We start from the raw sequence: 20,317 nt of genomic DNA on the forward strand, positions 1-20,317 counted from the left end.
CCTATCTGAAATGTCTTTTATAATTATGTAATTACATACCTCATTGATCCAATTGTTAAGCCCACAGACTGATTAAATATTAACGACCGCTTGGTTCTCGTGGCATCATTAGTTGGAACACAACCCTGTAATCTCAGGTAACACGCGATGGTAATTATCCTTCACATCCACACACAGCTGAAAACCCAGAGCAGTTAAGCCAGATAAGGTTGCCTGGTAAAATGCACTGCCTTTAAATCCTGTTTTATCTCCATCGTCTCCAGCAAGGCGCATTTCAGCCCAGCTCAGGGTTTTTCAGCAGCGGCTGGCTGGCGGCTGGCTGGGGAGGGAGGAGGGGCAGGTGTACCAAACAGATCGATCCCCATGGATCCAGCCCTCTCCAGCCATAAATCCGAATGGGCTTCAGAAGTTCTAATGGGATTTTTCCCCGAAGCACTAAGATGGAGATCTGGTTTAGCTCAAGCATCCCTCATTTCAGAAAACAGTGTTGAGTCCGGCAGAGCTCGCCTTGCTTATTCCCTGCGGGCCGAGGAGCTGCAGGAGACTGGGTACTGGGACCTGGCCTGGACCAGCCCCTCGGGCTTTGAAGGGTCCTTCTGTGCTGGCCTCCTTCCAAACTGGCCTTTTCCTTCAGGCCTTCCTAACCCTTTCCGCTGGAGACCCTCAGCTTCTCCACCCCTTTTTCTTCCTCTTCCGCACCCTCTGACTCCTTCCATCCAACTCTCCCCCGCCCATGGCACCCCGCAGAGCCTCTGCCCCATGGCACCCGTGGCTGGCAGGTCAGGTGCTGACTGGGGCGGGCTTAACAAGAGTCTCAGGTGTTGGGTCCACCTGGCTCTCCAGGCTGTGGGGTGGCCTGAGCCGCTTCCCGTTTGGAGATGCTGCAACATCCAGTCCGGGAACGAAATCTGCAAAAGCAAAGCCTCCGCACGTGCCTTGGGCAACCCGGCCGGCCCTCGGGGCCTCTCCCGACTTCCTTTCCCTCATGCCCCAGCCGTGCCCTCCTGGTGGATGGGTAATGGTCTGTGTCCTGCCCCGGGCTGTTGGGTGCTACTGCAGTCTCTGTTCAGACCCCAGTGCGCGGCTGGTGGACACTCCGGAATGTTCCTACACCACAGCTCAGACATGCGGGAGGACAGCACGGCCTGTCCAGCTCCAGACCTGTCCAGGCTGGCTCTGCTCAGCGCGGGACGCCTGTGGCCACCTCCCTTCTGACCCCAGGGTGGTGGTGCTGGAGCCTACCTGGAAAGCGAGCTCCTTGAGAAGGGTCGTGACATCAAATGTAACATCCCTCTAAACACAAAGGAGGGGCTGCCGTGCTCTGCTTGGCTAATAATGAACCAGCATGAATGAGAAAGAATTAGCTAATTATTGCTCAAATCACATTTAAAAAACCACCACTCTTTGCTGAACTTTGGGGAAATGTATAGAAGGATTTGGGCTCATCTTAAAGATGTACTAATGCATGGGCAGCAGGAGAAAAAAGAAGGGGCAGGTTAAGCAGAGTTGATACTGATGAAGCAACTCCACGGGGTGCAGGTGCTGGGTGTCACAACTGGTGAGGGGCTCAGGGTCCCGCAGGCCTCATCACGATGGCCTGGCCCCCTGGTCCTCGCCTCTGACGCTGTGAACCTCATGTCCCATGGCTTTATAAATTAAGAGTGATAAAAGAGGTTGGCATCTATATCACATCCCAGAGACCTCCTGCTCTAGGTCAGAGAGGAAAATGCAAAAAACATCTTTTTTTTTTTTTCTCCGGCCGCCTGCAGCTGGCGGAATCTTAGTCTCCTGACCAGGGATCGAACCTGCAACCTCGGCAGTGAAAGTGCGGAGTCCTAACCACTGGACTGCCAGCGAATTCCCCAATCTCCTTCTTAAAAACAACATTCTTTGCAGCAAATCTGAGGTTTGTATTTAATGCCCAGCAGGGCAGAGCTGTCTAAATCCTCCAAAGCAAACAGACTGGCAACCATCCTCCCAGGAAGAGAAGGTAGTTTTCTTTTGACAACTCATTTGCTTGATCTTAATCAGCCCCGAGGTTTTCATTGTTGGTGGTGTTTGTTTATTTAATACCAAAGTCAGGGGAAAAGTCATACGGAGCAACATTACCCAACATTCAACTCTCTGGAGGAGAAACTCAAGGCATGAACGTGGTTTCTGTACATCGTCTGGGGAATCATTAAAACTAATTTTAAAAATAAGGAGACATGATCAATGGCTCCTGCTTGCTAATTTCCTATTTGACATCTTATCTAAGGATTTGCTCCTGTAATTAGTCAGCCCCAAGGCAAATTGGGTTGTAAGCCTTTCTCCTCTTCTGACGTTTCAATACAGAAGTTTCATTTTTCTGCTCTATGATGTCCCAGCTACCTACGTCTTTGTGCCCAGCAAAGTAGCAAACTCTTGTGCCAGCAGCCGGGCTCCTAACCAGGTCCAGCTGCCCCGATATTTAGTCAGCGCTGTGCCCAGCATCAGGCACTGTGGCTCCTGCCTTTGTGGGTTTATCATTTTTCTTCCCTATTATGAGACTGTTCCCAGGGAATGCTTTTTCACGGCTGGCAGTAGGCATGCAGAGCCCTAGAGACCCGACAGGCCTGTTTGAGCCATGATTGGAAAAGTGGTTCGTCTTACGGCCGCAGTGGGGAAGATGCAAGAGTTGAATTGGGTCCGACTTCAGGATTCAGACCATAGTTTCCCCTGGAGGTGTGCACGGCAGGAAGCAGCATTACCAAATCCAGGACTTTTCTAAACGCTGAGATTAATCAAGTTCCAGGGCCATTTGTAATGGGAAAGCCTACGAGAGCGTTTGAACGTTTAATTACAATATTCTGTAATCGTTAAATCAGCAGTGACATTACAGAATGCTCTTGGTGACCAGATTACACGATGTATTTCTGTGTGAGAAGGCAACGATGCAAAATGATGTCATCGCAGGCACCTTTCCTGCTCCTTCATCTTCCCCCAAAGGGACCAATTCAAACAGATCATTTGACTTGATTGTTTTTAATTACATTGTAAACATTTCAGAAAAAATTCGAGGATGAAGGTGAACACGAGTCAGTTGGTAATAAAAATGCAGGCTCCAATTCTTCTTGGATGACAGATGAAATGAGTTTAATACATTCTTGCTCTGTGGAAAATACGGAACATTTAAAACTGCAAACAACTGAATTCAATTAGCAGACCTCGTTCAAAACAGCTTGGAGAACCGGAGGACCGGGAACTCCTATTATCCACTCATTGCAGACGCAGGAAAGCCTCACAGTTCATGGCTGATGGGAATTGGTGGGGAAACAATGTAAAATTGGCCCCTGTGTTTTTCCATCCAGCCCGAACTGGCAAGTAGATCCACTCAGAGCTTCAGCTGCTCATGTTTCAACCCCTCACCTTTCATAAGCCCTTAATTCATCAGAAGGATAGAAAAGTGGACAAAATACTTTCAGTGTTGAAAGATGGACTGCTAACTGCATTGCCTTCAAATGCAAGTAAATCCCAATGGTGAAGTTCAATTCCGAACTTCCCTCCACTAATGAATCACAATCGGCCATTGTCGGTGGGCTGTGCCCTGCTCCCCACCTCAGAAGAAACCGGTCCTGGGCTTACTTTTTGAGTTGGCGATGCTCCCTGCTTCGGAGAAGGGAACACATGTTTTATACAAGAGTGGGCCTTGGCCGTGGTGTTCAAGGGTTGTGGTTTTTGTTGCTTAGCCCGGCCATCACTTTTACAGCCCCGGAAACACACAAACAGCGTGGTTCACACATTTAATTGCTTCGACCTGTCTGCAGCGGGAACCCTGTTGGTCACCTGTGCTGTGGACTGTCCTTCCTCCGTTTAATTAGTTGCTAATCAAGTTCCATGAAAGAAACAGCACCTTGAACTTGAGAAGCACAGCTTACTTAGGAAACCAGAATCTTCCATGGGTTTCCTTGACCTCCACAGCAGGACGATTCCAATGAAGACATTCATCAGAGTCTCCATATGCCTGCTTTTCATTTACCAGAAGTGGCCCTCCGATGCCCCTAGAGCCAGGGCAGGTGATCCAGTGAGAGGACACAGCTCAAATGCCCATCTGGGCATCTATTCTGGAAACCACCCGTCCCCACTTCACTCTGGGAAGGTGCAGGTTGAATGCTTCCTTTGAAGTCTCATTCTTCAGCCCCCTCTCTCTTAATTAAATGTCCTGAAAACGTGCATTTTGCGTGTATGTTCTGTGCCTGTGGTACCTTGTCTCTTGCACTTTGTATATATCACTTGATAGCATCATGTTCACAAAACCCAGCGAACTGTGCTTCTTGGGCTATAGAGGTAGGTTTGACAGTTGAGGATTTTAGCCTTCCTTGGGGAGGTGAGAACTTGCGGACAAAGAATGTTGCCTGCCCTGCCGGTAAACAGTGAATGCTGCCCACCGTCAAGCCATCAGCTACTGCAGCTGCCCCCTGGTGGGGGGACTCAGGAGGGAGAAAGCCAGATGCTGGCCCTGGGAAGATGCTACGAAAGGGATCATTTCAATGAGCCCAGACTCTTGCCTCTTCCCATACACAGAAGAGCACTAAAATCACTAACCTCAGATGTCTGTTCTTGTGATTAACGGTCATCTTTTGATGTTGGACTGCATTTTTTTTTTTCTTCAGCAAAACCTCCTGTGTATCCTCCCTTACCTCTTTGGAATAGTCCCTCAGAGCGATCTCAGAGGCTGATCCCCAGGCTAGAATCCTCAGTAAGACTCCTGAACTGGCAACTTTCAGGCTGTGCTTTTTTTTTTTCAGTCAACAAACTCACCCACGAAGACGGGACTCCACTCCACGCCCATTTGCGTGAATCACAAGCCGAGGCAGTAGAAGCGGGCTTTGGAACGGGACGGGAGCAGCTGCTGCCGGTCTCTCGGGGTGTCCGGGCCCTTCCCCCCCGGGAATGGGGAGGGGCTGGGGAGGCGGGGTGAGGGCGAGCCCTCGAGGGGGCTGACACCGCTGTTGGCGACCCCCCAGGCCGCAGCTGCGGGTGCAGAGGGCCCACCCAGAAGTGCTGAAGGTGGGAGCAGAGCTCGCAGGCCGCTGGGGGGCTGAGGCTGGGTTGGCTCCCAGCGCCTTCCCCTAGGCTTGACCCAAGGGCGGGCAGAAAGGGAGACTAAACAAAGAATAAGCGCTCACTGGGAGAAATCGAGGGCTGCCTCCCAGTTCGGGGTCCCGTAAAAAAGCGTGTCCCGGTTTGAGGAGGAGGAGGAAGCCTCCCGCGGCTGGCGTGGAAGCTCGGCGGCCTCCGCGGGAATGGTCCCACCGCGAGTGACCACGTGCGAGTGGCCACGTGGACCACGGGCGCACAGATGGAGAGGCGAGGCCAGCAGAGCAGAGTCGGGGGGCGGGGGGAGGCAGCCCCTCCCTGCAGGGGAGAGAGCAGGGCTGGGGGCGGGAGAGGCTCAGGCTCCAAGGCGGGGGTCTCAGAGCCGGGGGGGTCATTTCCACCCGTGTTCCCTGGACGGGACATGTTCAGGATGGCTTGGCTGTAAAACCACGGTTATATGATAAATATTGGTTTAAAAGGGGGAAATAATACAGCCCATGGGGTACAGGGGGTGATTTTCTACATGCTTCAGATTCCACAGACTTTTCAGTGGTTGTTGATCTTATTTTTATGGTCCTCTAAAAGACTTGTCCATTTAAGACATTTTCTCAAAGATGTTGTTGAATGTGACAAAATATTGGGATAAGCTTGCCGCTGGCTGTACAGGCACCCGCGTCAGGCTGCACTTAGTAGGAAACTGGCAGCTCTCAGCTAGATTGGCTGCAATTTGGACTGTAGGGCTGCCCGCTGTGAAAGGTTTATTTTTTATTTTTTTGGCCGTGCCACATGGCATGCGGGATCCTAGCTCTCCGACCAGGGATTGAACCCTCGCCCCCTGCAGTGGGAGCGCGGCGTCTTAACCACTGGACCGTCGGGGAAGGCCCAGGCGTGAAAGGTTTAATGCCAGCCTCACAGCGCAGCGGAGCCGATTCACTCTACCTGAGACCTGATGTGGTCCGTGCAAATCACACTTCCAGCCACAAGGCGTAGAAAGAGAGCCATTAGCCTCTTTTCCTGAAATTTGTCAAACACGCTCACTTCAGAAGTAGCTCTTTCATCTTCCCCCTCCATCAGCTTCGCCACCAACTAAGACGCAGTGGTTTTTTTCCCGCTAAGTTAAAAGACTGTTAATGCCCAAGTATGCTTAAGTCTGGCTGACTATTTTAAATTCCTTGTTATAGTAGAAGGCCTTTTGCTATTTCTGAATGGATTACTTGTGACACTGATGGCCCTGCAGCCCCAAACTCTCCATTATCCTCAGCAGAGAGCAAACGTTGGGTCGAGACAGCATGATTTCCTGCTACTGTCTCAACTCTTGAGCAAATCGCTTAGTTTTGGAGCCCAGAGCTTTCCCTTCTGGGATTGTCAACCAAGAGGCCAATTGGTGTCCATTTTGGCAATGGATTTTGTGATGGGGAAATTTGCCCAGTTGTAAGTGGGCTGAAATCCCCAGTGAATCCCACCGGACCCAGAAAAGCACGAGTCCTTTGTGAAACTGGCATAAGATTGCCCTCTTCAATAATAAGGGCCCTCAGAGTTAACAAATATTACTGAGGTTATTATTTTCCGTACGAGATGATGAAGACGTTTGAAATAGTGTTTTCAGGGCACTGATGAAAATCAAAGCAAAATGAAAACATCCGATCATTGCCAATTTCCTTCTCTCCTAGTGCCTTTTACTATCAATGAAAGAGTCAGAGCCTATGCTCCCATCTATGTGCAAACGGAAAAGTACAGCTGGGCACCAGCATCTCCCGGGTAACCCCATGTGACCGGAAGCGCGGAGGATCTTCTCAGACCAGTGCTGCTCTGTGCTGGGTTGGCTTTCCAGGGGGCCCCAAGTGGGCTAGGGTGTGGGTCTCCACATGAGCTGGGCGCTCACGCGTGAGTGTTGATTTGGAAATCTCCCTGGAGGACCCGTGAGTAGTTCCATAAACACTTGTTTGGGCAACTTGGGACAGATTTAAGCTGCTATGAAAAGGGGAACCAGACCGATTTTATTTAAGCCAACACATTAAAATTGAGAAAGAGGGCCCTCCGAGGAATACACACAGGAGAATGTGATTAACTAGGTGTTAACTTTGAGTGGTTTGGGCCAAGTGACAGCTGCGTGACAAGCAGACTTTGTTTTCACGGCGGCACCGGGTATTGGACATGGGAGGGGGTGGGAGTTTGTTTGCATCAGTGAGAGACTTGGTCTAATTTCAGCATCACTCCCTGGAGATGATGGAAGGATACAGATCATTTTGAAGTCTAAGCGGCCCTTTCTTCGGCCACGTTCTACCCTTGTGACCCAGTTATACCGCAGGCCTGGCAAAACGGCAGAACATTTGACAGGACAGTGAGGCCAGGAGGACGAGAAGGAGGGGGTCATACCCACATCCTCAGAAAACCTGGCCCGACGTGGGCTTCTTAGCACAGGCGAGGAGAGCGGGAGAGGGCGGAGGGGAGAGGAAGGCTGTTGGTTCCCGTAGGTTCCAATGCCGTCAGAATCTGCATCTTCTTCAGAGGACTAGATTTCTGCTGCACCATTTTATTTGAATTAGGATGAGAAATGAGAGACGATTTCAAACCCAGCCCAAACCCAGAGTCAGCAACTCTGAAACTTTGGAAGAGCTTTTCAAGGTGAGCCCGGGCCAGGTGGCAATGCCTCTGGGTTCCTAAGTGACGGCTTCACTCTTTTCCAAAGGGCACTCAGGAGCCCCCCAGGGCGTTACTGAGGCACCAAAAGGCCTTCTTAGCGGCCACAGGGCTTCAGAACTTCCCAGCATTAGTCATCCCTTTGGCTTGAGGCCACCCTTCAGAAGGCCTATAAAATGCAAATCTGGGGAGAGATGCGGGTGTTCCATCAGGCCCCTGACAGCAGGGACCGGAGGGCCTGGGTGACAGACAGCCCAGGGAGGACACAAAGGGGCAGGGAGGGTGGCAAGTCTGACGCCTGTAGCAGTCTAGTTCAGATTGGGGCCTCACTGGTGGGTCATGAGATCAATTTAGTGCGAGGGAGCCAGAATTAAAGGAAGAAATTAGAACATTCAAGACGCAAAGTGCATGGTTATGTAGGCTGTATTATTTTTACGAAATCAAACTTTTGTACCTGTGGGCCGTGGTGCGGTACCGTCAGACAGCAGGTGCTCAAGCTCAAGGGGTCAGACGACTTTTGCTTCCTTCACAGTATTGCCGAGGCCTTCCCGAACGATGGCAGCCCAGCTACTGCTTAAGCCGGTGAAGAGATTTTGCAACCCAAAAACAATAAATAAAATGCAGCCAAACATTCCAATAATGCAAAAGTAAGTGTCCCGCTTTGCCATCTCCTGGTACCCCTTTCCTGAAGCCCCCTTCTGGAAAATTCCTATGCATATTACAAGCACACATCGACCCCTTCTCGCCCACCCTTACTTCCTCCTTTTTCACATGACAGCACACCATACGTGTTCTGCATCTTGCTTCCTGCACACAATACAGATTTCAGCACATGAGGTGCAACTTCCATCTTTTCTCCTGCAGCACGGTATTCCATCCCCTGGAGCACTAAAGCTTCTTTAAACCGGCTCTGACGGACATTTAAATTTGTGTTCAGTCTTATAAACAATGCTGCACTGAACATCCTCACATATGTGTCGACTGAAAAAACCCACAACCTTGAAGTTGAGAATTACGTTTTATTTGGTGGACATACTAAGCACTTAGGCCCGGGAGAGAGGCTCTCAGATCGCTTGGATGGACTGTAAGGGAGAAGCCAGGATATATAGGAGTTTTTGCAAAAAAAAAAAAAAACCCAGATCGTCGGAACATCGAATGATGACTGTTAATTAAAGAAAACCAGACATCTCAAATTAATGAATTTAGCAATTTTCTGTGTATGGGAAGACGCAAGGGTCTGGGCTCACTGAAATGATTCCTTTGATATGCACCTTAGCTCTCTGGGGCCAGCATCCTGGGCTTCTCCATCCTGAATCCGCTCAGGGCGCACAGTCTGCGGCGGCTGTAGTGGCTGACAGCTTGATGGCTGCAACATCCTCTGTTTACTGACACGGCAGGCGACTTTCTTTGTCCACATCTGTCTGTGAACTCGTGCAGTAATATCTATAAGCCAGATTCCTGGAAGTGGAGTTCCTGGGTCAAAAAGTCTGTGCATTTTAAAAAGATTTGGATAGAAATTGTCAAATTTGGTTTGTTCCATGGAGGCGGTACCAAACTATTAATGCCATTTTGCTGCCTGGACCCTAGATCCAGGCTCCCCACTACCCTACGGCACCCCACTGGGCCTTTCCTTTTATCATCAAAAAGCTCCTCATGCCATGTCTTGACATGGCACTGCTGCCCTCCTGCTCCCCCTACCCACCCTTTACTTCAAGAAAGAATCAACACCATTCAAAAGACTTAAGTCTTCTTGGATATTGCAACTTTCCTTAGTTGTAACCATTGTCAAAAAGGCTTGCTTCAATGAATGCCTTAGGAAAAATTTAACTGTGCTTTAATTTGGATGAGACTGGGAGAAGGCAGTGTATTAGCTTCCTAAGAGCACACACTTAGCAATGACTTCCGGAAACAGCCAGAGCTTAGGGAGGGTCCTGCAGCTCGTATGTTTGAGCATCTGGATCTCCTCCGTGGCCAAATTTCTGTGGCAAGTTCTGCATGACAACTCAGGCAATAATCAGATCAAGTTCATTGCTGTTTCTGCAAATGCCCTTAGAACACCTGGTGGGCGGTCTCTTTGCAACACCTGACTGGAGATTAAATTCCTACTTAATGACAGAAGGTAAAATCTTTCATTTTTTTGAGTAGCACTTAGTGGCTGATTTATCAAAACATGATCTATCGTGATGCTAATTGCTTGCAATTTTGTTTTTGGAACGTACTGAAAGAGGCAAGTACTGCCTTCCTATTACAGGTGAATTCTTTATGGCTAAGCTAACCAAGGCATGGTGGGCAATTTTGAACATGTGAGCACGTTTCACTGAAAAAAAAAAAAAAATCCCAAACCTGTTTAGCTCCACATCAAAATCAGAACAAGTGTCACATTTGGTCTCCTTCAGTAGACCCCGGATTTTCTCCTAGGGTTAAGGCAACACATTGAAACATTCTCACACTTCAGAGCATGGACGATGTGATGTACTACTTACCTAACATCCTAAACACAAGTTTAAAATATGCTTGCAGAACCACGGTTATAGTTTTATTACGGGGATAACCATGACCATGACCAAATATGAGATACGATAAACATTTCACCTCCAAAAGGAGCATTCCTGGAGAGGTGAATATGGTTCAAATATGTACTGGATTGCACCCCAAGTCCAGATAAGCTGCCGACTGCCTGATGTTAGGGAAGTCCATATAAAGTTGAAGCTAAAAATCTGTTAAATCCCAGTTCATCCTTACCAGGGCCCTTTTTCTCAGAGCTCAGCACAAAGGGGAGATTCTACAAAATGTGTACCTAACAAAACACGTCAGCAGCTTGAATGGAGCAAACTGGTCCAGATCTGAGAATTCCAGTAAATAAATGAAGCTGAGCATTTATTGCCAACGATCATGTCACTGGGGCCACAGAAAACTGGAGCGGGGCAGCTGGGGGGCGGGAGGGAGCGTGGAGCCAGGGAAGACAGTGGAATGCACGCAGGTTGGATTATTTATGGCGTGCTGATGAACAGACAACTTTCCATATGAGAGGAACGGTCAAGCTCGAGCAGGAAGAGGTCCAGAGAAAGAGAGAGAAACAAAAGAGGTCATGAATAAAAGCGACAGCTAATGAAACAATACAAATCTAAAATGCTGTAACTTTCAGAAGTAATTTAGGGCCAAAAGAAAAAGCAAAAAAAGAAAAAAACAAAAAACCCCTCATTTTTCTGGCTCTGGGACAACTTGCCAAGAAGCAAAAGACATGAAGTGAAATGGATGTGCTGCGTTTAAGACCAAATTTGCCTCTGCGCCTTCCTAGCTCTAAGGTGGGGAGCTCCTGAAGCTGGATTTATTCATAGAAAGGGAAAGGGACAATTTTATTCGTTTTTTGCTCACGTATCTATTTTTTCAACAAATACTGTACACTGTTCCTTGTCAGGGGCTGGATCCTCTGGGGCTACGTGCTGAGCAGACACAGTCCCTGCCCTCAAGAGGCTTATGGTCCAGTGTGGGAAACAGACAGGCCCATTGTGAGGATTAGGACACTGGGGTGGGAGCTGTGACCAGGGCCAGCGGAGGCCGCGGAGGGCAGCCATGGGGAGGAATTCGTGGCCCAAAGTGGAACTTAGAACAGAAATCATCTAGTGAATTTTACCTCCTGTATTGATTAAATAGACACCAAACCTCCATGTGATCCCAATCCCAGTTTGATTATTTAAAAATTAAAATACACTTTTTATGCAAAGATGCAAATGTCTGTGGTTCTCCGTAGAGGTTTTATCCTTGAATTCTGGACGTGGGGCAGACCTGAGCTGTTTTAAATTACCCTTCTACGGCATTACATACCTCTTCTTGCAAGTCTGCCCAAACTGCCACCAGTTACTCCGTGGCCCGAGTGTGCCCGACGCTCTATTTGTGTGGCATCGACTGTTCACAACAGATGCCTTGAGGGGGGGTGCGGTCACGGCTCCCATCTTACCGGTGGGAGAATAGAGCCTCGAAAGGTAACTCACGGGCAGTAAGCCTCACATCACCGCCTTGTACACGTCACTGCCTGTGGGTCACCTACGTAGGCTGGGAGTGTGCCAGGACCACGTCTGCACCCACGGAAGGCTTGTCAATCAAGACCCCCCTGGGGAATCAACTTGAGCTGGTCCCGAAGTTCTTTAGCTGAATGATCCCCTTTTATCCTACCTCCCCCGTCGGAGTCCCTCTTCGCAGCATTCCCACTGAAGAAGCGCCGTCGTTAAGGACCAGAAACTCCCTGACCTAGGTGGCACAGGGCTGCTCCTGGCGAAACGCAGGGAGCGTCCTGAGGAGAAGGGGACCAAGGCAGAGCGCTTCGTGAAGAGCCAACTGCATCTCCCCAGCTTTGCTCTTGGCCCATCCTAACCCTCTATTTCTTTCCAGAGGTTGAGCCCTCACTGTCTTGCTCTCACTGCAAGAATATGGGATTAAACATGGGCCACAGGGGAGAGTCCTCACAACCTTGGGGACTTCGGACTCTCCTTTACATGCGGGGTGGATGCACTCTGCCCCCCGCACCTTTGTCTCCAACCAGACCCGCTCCTCTGCCCGAGGCTTTCTTGGCCAGTATTTCAGAAATACTGCTTAGCATCTGAAGACAGAGGGGTCTAAGAACCACTTTAGAGTTTAAGTCAAATTTCATGGTTTGAACTCAAGTAGTATTCGTGGTAGATCTCATTTGTTGGTGTCTTCGAGACCACTCTTCCAAAAACAAACTAGATGCTGCGCTGAATGGTAAAGCTGTCCCGTGACTAGCCGAGTTCTAAAAATATTCACACAGTGGAGGTCTGATAGTATCTCTCTGAGATTGGGTGCAGCGTGATCGACTGATGAACCACAGCAGAATCTTTCCGAGATTTCTATCCCTACCTTCTTATTCTCAAATTTATAAAACTATTTGCAAAAAAGCCAAGGGTTGAGTTTTCCCTTTTTTGCGCTATTTGAACCCAAACTGTGCTTATGAACACTTGGTTTTAAAATGAGACGTTCAAAAAGATGATTTAAGACCCGCTAGCTCATCAGTTAGAATTTAGGTCTTCCTCCGTTTAGGTAACTTCCTTTAGCACAGAAAAATGTTATGACGGTGCCCGGGCCCAGCTTCAGGAACAGGGCTGGCCACGTGCGCGGCGCTTTCAACCGAAGCCCGGGATTCAAGTGTTCAGACTCCCCCATTCCGAGAAAACGATTTTGCAGCCAGGATGGCCAGAAACTTCAAATGGCAACATTTCTGATTCGAGGTAATTTCCCAAGAATTTAACAGGCAATCATTTACTCCTGACTTTCAAAGAGGACCCGGGCTTGAAAGGCACAGTTGCATCTAAAATTGATCAGCCAGTGACAGCCCTCTGAAGTTACTGGGGAAGAGGAAAGGCCGCTGAGACACCTGACATCTGGGCTGAACTACCCAGTTCACTCTCCAGGTTGTAAATTTTCTGGTTCAAAAGACTTTTTGAAAATAACTTTTTAACAAAAAAGTGGTTTTTCTATTAGCTGAAGTACTAAGAAATGGTTGATTACTTTGACAGGGAGCAGTACAGGTATAACACTTAGCATCTAAGCTTCAACAGAACGTGCATTTAAGAAAATGAATTAAAAAAAAATCAAAGTCCTGAAAACACGGACTTTCAATTATGACAGATGAGAACCTTATTTAACACGCTGCTCTATGGCATATTCAAATAAACTAGAGAATCTGATACAGATCAACAATATGCCAGGGTTGAGCCTGAAATGGTTTTGTCACCTGGACATTTATCACATTTGTCGACCTACTTAAACAGAAAACATGTGAACAAAAGGACACATACACGCACACAGACAGGAAATAACTCAAACACACGTGTTTTTACTAAAAACTGTACTTGAAGAATAGCCTATAATACTCTACATTTCAATCTGCAAATTTATCTTTTTATTGAATCTGAAATAAAGTCTCAGATACTAACAGGACATAGAATTTTAAAATAAAACTGCATTATGTTAGAAAAATATGCATCAAGGGCATATGTACATATATATTTCACAGAAGAATAAAAGTAGGTACAGAAATCACTTCTGCTCATTAACGCTGACCCTAACTTGCTTGATTTCTGTCGTGAAGCACCCCCACGGAACAGAGGAAGCGGAGAGAGCGCCTCCCCTTCCCCCTCGGCTCGCCGTCTCATTTTCCTTCCGGTCTCTCTCACTTCCCGCTTTCGCCGGAACGCTGGACGGCGCCCTGGCTGGAGAGTGCGCTGAGAAGCGTCCAGAGAGTCGGCGGGTCCTCGCACTTGTGCTGCTCTTCCCAGTGCAGGAGCAGTTCTTCCCTCCTCCCCAGCGTCTGTGCACAAAGGACGCAGTTAAAGCCAGGCCGGGGCGGGGAGAGGGCAGCGTCGGGGCCGGGGCCCTCGGGGCCCTCGCTGCCCTGGGGGTGTCCTCCGGGCTCACTGGGTCCTGGCTGGGCACCTTCATGTTTCGCAAGTGTCTCCACATCATTCTGATGACGGAGGTAGAGCTGCTTTTTCAATCTGGGGACGGCACAGAGTTCCCCGTCCAAGGGACGGTGCTTAAGCTGCTTTCTTCTCTCAGGCTGTTCCCAGAAAGGAGCAGCCTGTGGGGCCAGTTCTCCCTGAGCTCCCCTGCTTCCCGGGGAGGGTGAGATCTCCTCTTGCAACTGGCCCTGGATCTCCTCTCCATGAACGTAAAGCAGGTGGAACTTGATTTCAGCAAAAGACTGGGCAGTGATCTGACAGCGGCCACATCTGATCTGGAATTTGACCTCGTCAGCCTGGTTCAGAAGGAGGTCTTCTTCCAGGCTGGACTTGGTCTCCCTGGAAAGGCGGGAAAGAGTCTGTATCAGCTCTCATGGAAGAACACAACCGTAACTTCTCCTTACAGTTCCTGGCCTTCCGGGATCTAAGACACACGCACCGAGGAGGGGCCGAAGGAGGGGCAAGCAGAGAGCGCGTGGGGGGCAGAGGCCGCGGTGAAGGCCAAGGTCAGTCCTGCCTGGGGCCTCACGCCTCCCACGCCGGCAGGGTCCGCTTCGGAAAGAGGCTCCCCCGGGAGCCACCTGTTCTGTGGCTACCATGGCAACAGGTGTGCGCACCAGGCGAGCGGGAGGTCCCAAACGAAGCGCGGCAGGAGCCCGCTGGGTCCAGCTGAGGCGACTGTCCCCCCCGCCGCCCCCAGGGCCCTCCCCTTCCCTGAGCACCCGGTGCAGTCCGGACATCTTCGCTAAAGCTCAGCATGGACTCCGTTCAACCATTAAGAAGTGAGGTTTCTCTGGGGAGGCTGCTATGTACCTTTATCGGAAAAGGGCCAGAAATGCCTAAAGAGACGCAGAGAAACCCCAGAAAAGCCGGGAGGAAACAGGACAGGCGTAACTTAGTTTTAATGGATATGACAGACCAAGCTGAAATTGAACAGAAAGGATTTAGAACCATTAGGACAGCTGGGAACGGTGAGGGGCCGAGGATCTAAAGTGCTGGAAAATGTTTAACTTTCACGGCGCTGACAAGTATTCACTTCAATGCAACCTCCCCCCCCATCACCTAGAGCAAGGTGGACAGACCGAGGGCGCTTCCCTGGCTTACTCACAACTCTCAGGCCCGCCTGGCAGGCTTTCAAATGACTCAGCTGGTTCGTTTATGGTGCTGGGAAGCAGCGCTGCACAGACAAGGACACAGGAGAGAGTTACCCCGGCCTGACGGGGAAACAGGGCAAGCGCTGAGCGTCAGGCCTGCACCTGGGGGCGGGTCCGTGCAGCAGAGCTGCGCTGAGTCCCCGCCGCCTGTCACGCCGTATTCTGGGCCCAATGGTGCTCTTTGGGTATACATCCTGTGGCCAAGAGTTTGGAGGAGATTACTTGTCCAAAGCACCAGAACTACAGACACTAAGTTACTCTTTCATATTTCAGATGCAAAATTCATCTCTTGCCCAACTGTCCCCAGCGTCCCTCACAGGGACCTCTGTGTCCTGGCTCGTAGAAGGCGGAGGCATCAAAAATCACTAACGATCAGAGACCAGAGAGGAATGCGGCCACTCTTCACAGAACAGGGGGAAGAGGTGGCAGCTACCTTATGAAATCTTGACCTGGGGGAGGGTCTTCCAAACCCACCTTGCTGCATGTGGAATCTGGCCCTGACCTCAAATCCGAGGCACCCCCCACTCACCTGTCCACCGGTCCCTCCATCCCTCGGGCAGTCTGCTTCCTGGTCCTCAGCAGGTCCCCCGGCTGCGGCTGCGGCTGCGGCTCGGTGCTGACGGCCACCCCGTGCGCCTCTTTCAGGTGGCCGAAGTAGACTCTGACGTGGCCGAACACCTTCGCGCAGAATTCGCAGCACACGAGCCTCCTGGGCCGGGAGTCGCCGTGAAGCAGCCGCACGTGTGCGCTCAGGCCGCCCGGCCGCACGGAGGCTTTGCGGCAGAGGCGGCAGCTGTGGGGCCGGCTGTCGGCGTGCGTGCTGGCGTGCTCGCGGAGGGGCTGCCTGGGCTGGAAGGGGCGCTCGCACACGTGGCATCCGTGCCAAGGCTTCCTGAGGCCGGAGAACCCATTTCTGAAGGCCGAGCCGGGCTTCGGGGAGGGGCCTTCGTCCGGCCTGCCGCCCGGATGCTTGGGGGCGAGGGAGTGATTGAACGACGCGAGCGCCCGGCTGCCGGGCGCGGGGGGCTGTAACGTGGCCGCGGGCGAGGCCAGGGGAGCCAGGGCCGGCAGGACCACGACAGGTTTGGGCATGATGCTACGGTATTTTTTCACAGCCCCAGGTTTTTGGTCCTTGGATTCTTGGGGATCGGCTTTGGCTCTTTCTTTGCCATCTTTACACTTATTAATGACACATTTCCTCCTTTTACCCTGAAATGTCAGAAGTTCATCCGGGACTTTCCGTTTTCTTCCTCTTCTCTTGGCTGCCCCGCCGTTCGGTTTTGTTTTGTGGTTGAGGTCGGCTTTGGTGGCCGGACAGTAGGCCCTGTCGCAGGGGCTCTGCCTCGACGCCTGTGGTTCAGGTCCCCTGTCGGCCACCTGGGGGGCCGAACAGAAGCCTTCCGGGACGGAGGAGGTCTTATCACCGGCTGCCCCGAGCCCAGGGAGAGAAACATCCGCAAGGTTCACAGCTGCTCCGCCTTTGTAAACTTGCGACGCCCTCGTTCTTGAGTAGGGCAGGATGGGCACTTTACCTCCGGGGATGGAAGAGACCACCTGAACCGCGTTTCCAGTAACGCCTGGCGACAAATGGCTCGCAGCTCTGGCAAGGTCGACCTGTTCTCTAAGTTCTCCCCTGGAAACAGCAGGCTTCCTGGAGGGCTTCTTGCCTGCAACGCCTGCTCTCCCTGAACTCTTCGGGAGGCCCCGCTCGGCAGAGGGCTCCTCCGGCGTGGACAGCGCTGGGGCGGCGGGAGGGTCCCGACCTCCGTGGTCGCTGGTCCCTGGAGGCCCAGGGTCTCCATGGCCACCCCCATTGGTCAGCGAGGCCGGGGCCTGGCCGGGTGCCAGCGCCGGCTTGGGTGGGCTGGGCTTGTGCGGGGCCTCGGGATGCTCAGGCAGGGGAGGGGCCGCTTGGGTTTGGGCGGGAGCTTGGCTACAGCCCCTGTCGGAGGAGCTGAACCCCGGTTTCTTTCTGGCTCCTTTGCTATGTCCTGGGCGTTGGTACCGGGGGATGGGCAGCTTCAGGTTCTTGGGCAGAGGCAGTCTGGGTTTCTGGAGTGGCTGAGCCGAGGCGACGTGTGGCAGAGCGACGAGAGAGAAGGTCCCTTCCTGGCCGGCCACCTGCATCAGCGCGTAATTCTGGGGGGGCATCCCCAGGGCCTTCGAGCCGAGGGACGGGCCTGGATGCGCGTGGTCAGAGAGGGAGGGCGCCGGGCCCGGGAGCACTCTGGGCGCCAGGACTTGGGGCGCAAGTTTTGGAGCGATGGTTCTAAACTGACTCTTACCCTGCAGACCCTTCCCACCCTGAATCGTTCCAGGAGGGCTGTTTGATTCACCTGCAAGGACAATGCAGTAGAAAAGGTCACGCTGGTGTCACATAAGCATCTTACCATTCCCTCTGCCTGGAAGCATCCCTAGAGCCAGCCCTGCCCTTGGGGGCAAACCCCGTGTTCCTCAGGACCCAGCCTGAAGGTCAGCTCCTGCCCACCTTCCCAGGGACTGATGACTGTCCTCCACGGTTCCACGGCCCCAGTGATAACATTCACCACCTTCCACGGTAATTTATCTCTTTATGCATCTCTACGACTAAACACAGAGCTTCCTGAGGGCTGGGGCTGCCCCCTCCTTGTAGTCCACAAGTCCGTCCTCTCCGCTGGCCTAATTCCGCCAGGGCGACCCCACCCCTCCCCCGAGCTCCCGGGCTGCACGCCCTCTGGCATGTTCTGCCGTGTACTCTATTTCTTTCATATAAATGTCTTGCTTTCCCTATTAAGCTCTGTGAGCGTGAAGCCCCTATTGGATCTGCCTTGCTATTTCCCACTGTATCTTTGGTACGAAACAAACGTTTCTTGTATCAAACTTCTTTTTCACTCAATTTCAGGATACACAGTTTGACCCACTGGCAGCACAACTGGTTCTGCACAGTGGATGAATTCCAGCCTGAATGCTGGCTTGGTGGCTGTTTTCCCGTGTGACTTGTGGATTTCTTCTCACACCTTCCAAACTGTTTATGTGTGCTTTTGCAATTACATCACCAGTATTAAAAAAGCTGACGTGACACCTTACAAACATGTTGGAAGAAAAACAAAAAGATACACAAGTGATAAGATACAGAGACAACATAAAAAATACATGAATCACACAAAAAGCCCCTTCCAGGACACCAAGAGGAACAATTTTAACTGACAGACTAACACTTCATATTCCTGAGATTTATTAGGCTGACAGAAGAGCAGTGATTACTGCTCTGAGGAACAATTAAGGAAACATTTCGATGCTTCTAAGGGCTGATTCATTGATTTTTATCCCCTGAGGCCTCAAGCTCCCTAAGGCCTGGCTGCAGAAAAGCTTCCCATTTCTAAGTACCTCATATTAGTCAAGCTTCACTTCAACTCGTGTTTACCAGGTACCTACACTGTTCTAGACATTGGATATGGCAGGCCCATGATTCCTCTTCTGAAACCACTGCGGCCAGATGTATTTTGGAATTTACACTTTCAAATTTTAGAAAAGTAGTAAGATGCTCACACCAAATGTTACATAACACCCAGCAGAGTCTGCAGAATACCCCTAGTTAAACCTAGTACCACTTCTGTAGTAAAACATGAGTATTCACAAGGGGGTAAAAAAAATGAAGATTTTTGAAGTATCCTATTTCAGTTCAGGCTTTGCCTCTGAATGAGTTTTGGTACCCAGCGTTTGATAACATTTGCTGTTTTCAGAGCCTGTTAGATTTTGGAGTCATAGGAAGAGGACTGAAGAACTATTTCTTTAGGGGCCACCAAGGATATAAAGATGAATGGATACAATTTCTGCCTTAGGTAGCTGGCAATCTGGTAAAGCAGACAAATAAACATTAAAAAAAAAAAATCAACCTTGATTTTCATGTCTACAGTTAGTGAACTGGCAATTTTAGCAGAAAATTGATTTTTTTCAGCAAAAATGACACTCTGCAAGTAAAATAGCACAGTAGGAATAAGGTTGAAATATATACTGACTGACCAACTTATTTTGGTAGCTTACATTAGAGGAAGAAGGAAAAAGACTCGTGTTACGGTCTGGGGAAATCAGACAAGGATAATTATGTAATCTGTTGTTTTCCTTTTTGGCTTTGCTACCATGAAGTTCATGGGTAAACTGACTGGTCGGTCACCTCACAACAGTCACCCAAGTTGATATGCTACATTTGCTTCATCTTCCTGCATAATTTAATTCATTTTTTACTTCTATTTTCACAGCCTTCAAATTTAAACATCTTTCATGTTAAGCCTCATCTCATCTTTTTGGAAGAAGTACTGACGTAAGTTGTAAATATTGATAAATACACTAAATCAGAACTGGTAAAAGTTTGCAGAGAGCTTAAAATTATTGAAAGCTTTTGGTTGCCTAGGGACAAGGCTTATTAAATAATTCCGCTAACAATCACAACGGTCTTTGCATCTACACAACCTATCGGGGGTGAGGGAGGGAAAAAAGAAGAAACATTGGGTGATTTCTGTCTAGGCCATACTCCTAAGTGATCGAGCACACAATATTTATAGCGAGAAGAGCTGGAAGAAAGGCTATGCTGGCCTTAATTAGTCGCAAGTCCTCTTGAAATAGTGTGTGACACGTATGCATCGCAGCACAAGACACGTCACTTGTCTTGCTCAAGTCTGCGCAGTCGGCTCGCAGGGGCCTCCAGGGCCTGCTGCCCTCGGCTCCTGGGAGCGCTCTGACCCGCACCGCCTCCAGGCACGCCCCCCGCCCCCCACCCCCGTGGCTGGTCCTCGCCTGCGCTCTCACTGCCCTGACTGCTTCCCTAGGTGACCCCGGTACTTGCTGCAGCATTCCCTTCAAGTTTTGTTCAAACGGCCCCTTCGTGATGAACTCTTCCCCGAGCGCCTCAGTAACCTGTACCCCATTCTGAGCTCCCTGTCCCCCCTTCCTGTTTTAACTTTCTCCCGCACACATGCTCATGGACTTCATTATGGTCCGCAGCCCCCCCCC

General features: G+C 50.4%; 1 protein-coding gene across 47 annotated transcripts in view; it reads right to left on the reverse strand.

Annotated features, from left to right (window-relative positions):
* Window positions 1-20,317, reverse strand: part of ZNF438 (zinc finger protein 438) — a 213,670-nt gene that overhangs the window by 32,556 nt on the left and 160,797 nt on the right. For 29 of the 47 annotated variants that reach the window (XR_009499992.1, XR_009499991.1, XR_009499983.1 and 26 more), the window contains exons 7-9: window positions 15,858-17,664; window positions 8,970-9,185; window positions 8,153-8,271 (exon numbers count right to left, since the gene is read on the reverse strand). The exons of 1 other annotated variant lie outside the window; for it this stretch is intronic. Coding sequence is in view for 14 of the 46 variants with exons in the window: in XM_059909665.1 (XP_059765648.1) it covers window positions 13,886-14,513; window positions 15,858-17,664 (2,435 nt within the window). In the remaining 32 variants the exon portion in view is untranslated. Of the gene's footprint in view, window positions 1-823; window positions 909-1,242; window positions 1,330-8,152; window positions 8,272-8,969; window positions 9,186-13,592; window positions 14,514-15,857; window positions 17,665-20,317 lie in introns of those variants that run through there. 17 more of the 47 variants (XM_059909665.1, XM_059909629.1, XM_059909590.1 and 14 more) reach the window with 4 other exon arrangements.

The sequence above is a fragment of the Balaenoptera ricei genome, chromosome 2, assembly GCF_028023285.1.
Source record: "Balaenoptera ricei isolate mBalRic1 chromosome 2, mBalRic1.hap2, whole genome shotgun sequence".
NCBI lineage: Eukaryota > Metazoa > Chordata > Mammalia > Artiodactyla > Balaenopteridae > Balaenoptera > Balaenoptera ricei.